Raw genomic sequence first — 8126 nt, forward strand, 5'->3', positions numbered from 1 at the left:
TACACACTCACCATGTTTTTGCTGTCACATCGTATCTTCACTGGAAGCGACAAAGCATTGCAAATCATTTGAACGTTGTGTCAGTATGCCTAGCCTACGTTATAAATAGAACGAGTCAGCAGTTTACTGTCGGGGATTTGTCGTGTCGCGCCGCATCCAAGACAGCATCACTGATTATAAGGAGTTCTTGTATTTTATTGCGTCGCGCCGCGCCGCTCGCGTCCAGTGTAGACACGATGTAAATTAATGTAGCTTTCTGATGCTGCGTTTGAATTTTCATGCCACATAATTTGAAATTAGCGGGAGCCAAACTTTTTTCTCTCACGGCCGGATGTGCCTGTTGAGGAACCCTGATATAGTGGATGTAAATGGTAAAAATGTAAATAACCAAACACGAGTAAATGATGACAGAATTTTTATTTTTGGGTGAACTCTCCCTTTAATACTACACTATATTCTACTATATGCCATGTTTAAGTATGAATATAATATGAATAATGCCAAAAAACCTAATATAAGCCTTGAAGGGTAATGCCTCATAATGCCTACATGAGTGCTACATTACATCTCAACATGCACATGTGCTAGCTGCTAGGCCATGGCTCTGGCAGTCATAGTTATTTTTCACGAACTCAGTAATGAGTAAAAGGAAAAAAACTTGGATGATCGGGTAAGCTTTACAGTTCAGTGATAAGCTTTGCAGTTAAAAATGATAAAAGTGTTTCTAGTACCTAATATCGCACACACACACACACACACACACACACACACACACACACTGGTTTCCATGTTTTATGGGGCCATTCCATAGACATAATGGTTTTTATACTGTACAAACTATATTTTCTATTACACTTACACCTACCCTAATCTTACCCCTCACATAAAACTTTTTTGCATTTTTAGATTTAAAAAAAATGTATGATTTATAAGCTGTTTTCCTCATGGGGACCAAAAAATGTTCCCACAAGGTCAAAAATTACTGGTATTACTATCCTTGTGGGAACATAACGTAGGGAATACCAGGTAAACACACACACGAGCATGCATTTTCAGTCAGGGACATGAATGCTCAGCATCAGCAGGATCAATACAGTGGGTCACAAGTAAAAAGGAGAACAGAGAAAGAGAGAATTAATTAGATAGAGAGACGTGTGTGATAAAGTGTGATACAGCAGGTTGTCATGATGATGTTGGGTAAATTATGGTCTGAGTTGCCACTCTCATATCCTTCCTAGACTAATCAGTTCTGTTCTATAATAAGTGAGAAAACAAGCTTGTCTTTTAAAGTAGCAACTAACTTCAGCATAGTGATATGGGGGGGAAAAAAAAAAAAAAGGTAATTGAGACTTTTTATCTCACAATTCGTAAATTTTTTCTCGCAATTGCGAGTTTACATTTTGCAATTCTGACTTTTTCTCAGAATTGCGTGATATAAACTCGCAATTGCGAGTTGCAGCTAAAATCAGAATTGTGAGATATAAACTAGCAACTGTGACTTTTTTCTCAGAATTGCAATTTTAGATCTCGCAATTCTGACTTAATAACACAATTGCAATTCTTTCTTTTTCCCCCTCAGAATTGGAATTTATAACTTAATCTCACAATTCTAAAAAAATAAAAGTCAGAATTGTGAGATATAAACGAGTTTATATCAAAATTCTGAGAAAAATGAGTAAGAATTGCGAGTTTGTATCACGCAATTCTGACTTTATAACTCACAATGGCGAGTTTGCAACTCACAATTCTAAAAAAAAGTCAGAATTGCGCGATATAAACGTGCAATTCCAAGAAAAAAGTCAGAATTGTGAGATAAAAAGTCGCAATTAGCTTTTTTATATTTTTTATTCAGTGGCGGAAACGGGCATCCATATAGTGACATATGGACTTTGAACCTGTTTTTGACTATGTGAAGATGCATCTTGGCTGTGCAACAACAATAGAAAAAAATAGCTGGCACATAAAATACATAAACTTGAAAATCCACTTCACATTTTGAACTTTAGCCATGCAGAGTTTTTTCAACAGCAAAGCAACTGACAGCATTAAGACAGCTGTTTTTAAGTAGCTTTTGAAGAAGTCATTAGCCTAAGGATTCACATACTTTTTCCTCCCTGCCTTTTGCATGTTTATACACTGTGTTCAGTAAAGACATATTTGTTTAGGGCGTTTCATGACTTCTGAAGATCAGGGGCCAGTTGCATAAACATAGCCACTATGTTAAGACTTCGTCTTAAAGGGGTCATATGATGCGATTTCATTTTTTCCTTTCTCTTTAGAGTGTTACAAGCTCTTGGTGCATAAAGAAGATCTGTAAGTAACCAACTAGCAGTTAGCCAAGAGGTAATCAGTGTTACTTTTCTGACTCAAATTGGGCCAATCTAACTTTTTGTGACTGACTTTTAAAAATTATGACCAGCCTTGAAGAAAACAAATTAGATGACAAAATTTTTAAGACTAGTCTAAGCAGTTTATGCAACCGGCCCCAGATGTTGCAGTGCAAATGTGTGTTTGTCTCACCACATCCACCAGCTGTGAGATCTTCAGACCGAAGCGAACGGTAATCGTGTCGTTGGCGTGAAGGATTGGTCTCACCCACTTCTGATAGCCCCGAAAAAGATTCCTCAACAACGTGTCCTCCATCTCAGCTAGTGAGACAAACTCTTCAGGAGCTAGAGAAACAGGGTGGATTAATTTTAGAACAATTAAAAGGAACTAAAATGACACAACAGCCTCAGGTGGCATGTGGTGATAAGGTAAAGCATAATCTAAAGCTTCCATGCTGATTACCAGTATAAGAGGCCTATACATGCATACGTTATGCAGGAAGTAGGTCCACATTGAATTTGCCATCTAGAGAAATCACACATTAAATTCAGAAACACTCTCCCACGAGTGTTAGATGAGCACATCATGAAGTGAAGTGACTTCATGAAGTGACAGCTGGCCCATGTTTCTCAGAGCTCCTTCTGCTGACGCAACCATTGCCATGACATGATGACCTCAGACAAGCACACTACACAGAGCATCAGGAGAACAAGATGCGCCCACGACTACACACACACACTCTAGCATTAATGATTACACTCTCTCTCTCACACCCACACACACACACACACACTTACTGAACTATGGAGCACAAAATGTTTTTTTTAAATAAACATTTTGCTATTATTATAAATAGATGTCTTTAAAAATATTAAGTCTTAATTCAATTTAATTCATGTAATTAAATGAAATAGTAAATAGTAAAATGCAAAATAATTTTAAATGTAACATTTTAAGAGTTAGGTCACTTAAAATGAAAAATCTGTTATCATATATAAATGGTATTCAAAAGCCATTATACAAAGAGATTTGTTCTTGTGCGTCCCTCAGTATGTGTGTTTATAAATGTTTATAAGTGAATAAAAACCTAAATTAAAACCTAAATCTGTTCATCATTTAAAGTGATCATGTTTTAGGTACTTTTTGAAGCTTAAAAAATTGATTACATACTTTCTATTTATATTAAAAAATGTGAGAATTTAAAAAACAAAATGAATATTAAAATTTGTGTTTCAAAGACGAAGGAACGTTTATTTTGGAACAATGAGAGTAAATAATGACATAATTTTAATTTTAGTATTAACTATCCCTGTAAATAGCATTTTAATAAAGCATTTACAAGCTGCTGTTCTTTATCTTTTGTCAGTATATATATCTGCAAATGCTTTTCTTTATTATTTCTTTAAAATGAACAACACTCCACTTTCCCCAAAAAATGGTACATGCTACACATTGACTTTCTATTTACAAGTAAATAAGGCCTATGTCTGCACTATTTCAGACATGGATATGTAACAACAAATAAAATGGGCATTTACAAAAATAGTCTGTTTTCATGGAATATGTATTTCTGACTGGTTGAGATGCAGAATAATAAAGCTTGAATGAAAGTTTACACTGTAATTCTCAGCATGATTGTTATATTCAGAGTACTTCCAGAACATTCATGCATGCACTCACTGAGAGTTCTTAATTCCATTATACAGTATAATTCATAATTCTATTTTAGGTCATTATGACTAGGATGGTCCCAGTCCTGTATATTCCAGACATGCTAAAATATACAATACCGCAACAGCTAACGTATATTTAATATCATGTGTATAATGTAATTTGATATAATTTTACATTTTATAATATAAATTTAATATAATGTACATCTACATGTCAAGGAATATACAGTATGATCTATTGGAAGGGTAACACAGAATGAATTTTCTTGATAAAATAACATTTCACAGGCATGTTTATTATGCAGAAAAACACGCCAGAGGTCATGCTATATTGTAAATATAAGTGTTGTGCCTAATTGGCTTTTATGATTATTCAAAACCTACTCTCTGTCCATTCTTTTACCCTTCCTCTTCTCTCTTCCTCCTTGGTTTTGTCTTTCTCCATTTATATATGCCCTTTCCTGATATGTCCTTGCAAGTTTATAAATGCATCAGTTTATAAACGTAGGTAGGATCCATTAAATAAAAATTAAGTGCGCTCATTTGGGGGTTGGGGTTGTCCATAAATGTCCTCTGTAAGGTACCCTCCATCATTAATGGCATAGCAATCTGTGCTCCATCGTATTAATGACATTTTTACAGGATGTTACGCCTATCGTTGCTGAACGACCAGCATCACTTCCTTTCTCATCGCAGTCTGTCGTGCCCTGGCAAAAGGTTTCTCAGTCTGTCTGTGGGAAGCTGTTTTTCCAGCTCAGCAGGGCTGTGGGTCTTGCAACAGCAAGTATATGAAATGACACCATAAATAAAGACTGTGCGCAGGGCAGGCCATCTCGCCTGGGTTTACGATTCAACCAACCAGGGAGTGAATAAGGACGTGTAAATCAAAAAACAAGAAGGGGGAGGAGGGTGAGCAAGAGAGTGTGAATAGAGTGTATTTGTATATGCATTCTGAAGTGTGTACAAGCCTATTTCAAGGTAAAGGCAAGTTCAAATTTTGTGGGAAAAGGGTTATGCGTGAAGTTGTTGGCTCTTCATTCATTGTGTTAATGAGTTCTTTTCTCTCCTCAATAAAAGTGAGATTTCTGTCAATTGCATCAGGACGTTAAAAGCTACTTTAATGTACTCGAGCATGCTGCAATTCATAGGACATCCCTACACAAAGAGTAAAAAACACAGACTCGCAATGAATAACCCTCTCGATTCAAGGACATATGCATTCATCTGGTGCTACAGTGAAAATAATGTTATTTCCTTCTTACAGAATCAAATAAAAGATCATGAAAACCTTGGAGTTATTTGCATATAGATGTACAAAGTTCACAGACATGACCTCATTAGTCACTGGCCACAAATGTGTACAAATGTCCTCTTGACTTCCCCGACAGCAAAACATCTGGTCTGGTCTTTTAAGGGTAAAAGGTAGTTTAGGGTAAATTTTAGGGCTGAATCAAAAGCTAAGAGTCAAATAAGCATATTCATGGCGTTACAGATATGCTTTCAGTCAAATTATCCTGCTTTGACCTCTTTTTGACCTCAATTACTTGATACTAAGTTCTTTTAGGAATTTTTGTATAAAAATAACATCAAACTAACCATCAAGCTGGTATGCTATACTGAATATCAGCATGGAATATTATTCAGCATATGGCCATGCTGATATTTAAGATAGCAAATTTAATAGTGGCTATATAGGCCTTGTGTTACAGATATAAAACAGAATCTAAAATTTCCTTTACAACAGAACAGCAATTCGGTGAATCTATGAATGGCAAGTTTGACAGCAATTTCCCCTTGATTAAACAATTTCTCTCATTTCAATGAACAGAGAGAGGAAGAGAAAAGATGTGAAGTATTTCACTCCAGAGTGTTGCTGACAGACAAGATAAATGAAAATCCAGTCCAGCAGCTCCATTTTTGGATTAAAGCTGCACATGAAGGATTTCATTGCCTCTACATTGATAAGAACCCCCATATCTTCACTTTTACACTCTGCCAAACCCAAACAAAACACATTTTCTTGCATTAGTGCTTCAGTGTGATACTATTAACACATCAAAGTGTTGGTGTCTATTAAAATATATATTTTTTTGTTTTGTTTGTTACAAAGCTGGTGCAAAATGACACATCTGAAGGGTGGAAAACCAGTAAAAGTGTATGGCTCAATCACGGATGTATGGCTGAACAGGTCACACAAAACATTAACACTCAGAGACCCAGCTGAGGGCGCTAGAAGCCTAGCAATAAGCGTAAATTAAGCATGAGACGAATTTCTTTTGTATCATTCATTTGTTGCAGGGTAGAAAGCGTAAGATAAAACGTCTGATAATGTTTGAATACACGTGGCTTCATTCTGAACATTTATAAATTCGTCTAAATTAACATTTTAGGTCACATAGAGTCTATTGGAGCCAAAATCACTTGCACCATTTTAATAACGGACTGTGAAATAAGTAAAACTGTGCAATGATATATGCAACCACACACGGAGAAATGCAGGGCAACTCTTAAAGATTATCAGTTTCAAGTGCAGTAGGTTACTTACCCTCTATCGTTGCATAGGCTACTGCCATTACGAGCAAAAGACCGGAGATTTGTAACTTCATGCTGTCGTTCCCGGCTCCAGTTCCTTCATTCAATGGAATTATTTCATGCTGTTTGAACAGTGAGTCTCTGTCATCAATAAAAGGGGGTATTCTCTTTTTTTAAACGGCTGGACACCGAGCCGTTTCGTAAAACGATCAGATGTACTGCAACCTGCTGTGTGATAAAGCTATAAATTAATCATGAACAGAGTGGAGTTTTCAGGCTGCTCCGTCCGAAGTGAACACGAGAGGAAGATGCTTTCGCTCCCCACGTCGGCGTTTACGTGATGTTGAGAAAGATGCCATTCATTCGCCGAGCAGCTGCAGCGGAGCAGGGAGAAAAAATGAGCGCTCGAGAGCGTAAGGGGAGGGGATAAACAAACCAACGTCTTCAAGACGAAAATATACCTTATTTGAAGACTGACGTGGTTTTGCTTCAGGAGTCAGAGTTTACAAGTGACATCAAGTGGCGACTTGACACACATACCTGTATAGCGTGGAAAGGTAATCAAAATTGTCCTTAAAACGAACACTTAGCCTAATTTTATTAATATTCCCAAAAAATTAGGCCAATGAATATGAAAAAATGATTACCATGAAATAGGCTGAAAATGAAAATAAAAAGCAGTATTAATAAAACTCAGTTTTATTAATATGAAAGGATTAGTCATCATCCAAGATGTTCATGTCTTTTTTTCTTCAGTCAAAAAGAAATTAAGATTTTTTTTTAGGAAAACATTCCAGGATTTTTCTCCATATTGTGGACTTAAATGGGAGCCAACGGGTTGAAGGCCTAAATTGCAGTTTCAATGCAAACAAGCATTTGTGGTTAAAAAGTATATACATTTTTATTTATTTATTTATGTTTTTTTTTTTTTTTAGAAAATGACCGATCATTTCGATAAATAAGACCCTTATTCCTTGGCTACGATCATGTATAGCCCTTTTGTCAGGGTTGCTACTGCGTTGGAGCGAGGAACGAGGAGAACGTAGGAGAATTACAATAGGCCTAATAACAGTTTATTTAATCCAAACCACGGGGAACACAGCACAGGCAGGAACACACACGTAGCACATGGAGTTGACATTTAAGACTCGACAAGGAAACAGACTACACTATAAATACACAACTCAATGAGGGAATAAATTAGACACACCTGGGATCAATGAACACAATCAAACACAAGGGAAAACTAGGTCACGGAGCACATGGGGAGCAAAAACACACACAGACAGTTCAGGGGCGTGACAGCTCGCCCCCCTCCCGGAAGGCACGTCCTCGCGCCGCAGAAACAACAAAGGGTGGGATGGTGGGAGACTTAGGAGGAGGACAAAGGAGTGGAAGTGGGATGGAAACGGGATGGCAAAGGGCTGGCAGGAAATCCGGCAAATGAAACTGGCGAAGGTTCAGGAAGAGGACGGACAACCGGGAGGAGACCGGCAGACAGAGCCAATGGTGGTGACGATGGAGGGAGGAGGCAGGGAGGAGACCAGAGGGACTTGGAGCAGGAGGAGCCAGGCGGGACCCAGGCCACAGCCA

The 8126-nt window shown here is 37.4% G+C and overlaps 1 protein-coding gene across 1 annotated transcript in view; it reads right to left on the minus strand.

Moving 5' to 3' along the window:
* The window catches only part of LOC107709455 (neuronal acetylcholine receptor subunit non-alpha-3-like), a 24254-nt gene extending 17361 nt beyond the window's left edge, over positions 1-6893 (minus strand). The window contains exons 1-2 of the mRNA XM_016513937.1: positions 6547-6893; positions 2521-2672 (exon numbers count right to left, since the gene is read on the minus strand). Coding sequence (XP_016369423.1) covers positions 2521-2672; positions 6547-6607 — 213 coding nt within the window. The 5' untranslated portion in view covers positions 6608-6893. The remainder of the gene's footprint in view (positions 1-2520; positions 2673-6546) is intronic.
* Positions 6894-8126: the final 1233 nt, after the last annotated feature.

The sequence above is a fragment of the Sinocyclocheilus rhinocerous genome, unplaced genomic scaffold (genome assembly GCF_001515625.1).
Source record: "Sinocyclocheilus rhinocerous isolate Xijiao unplaced genomic scaffold, SAMN03320098_v1.1 scaffold1648, whole genome shotgun sequence".
Taxonomy (NCBI): domain Eukaryota; kingdom Metazoa; phylum Chordata; class Actinopteri; order Cypriniformes; family Cyprinidae; genus Sinocyclocheilus; species Sinocyclocheilus rhinocerous.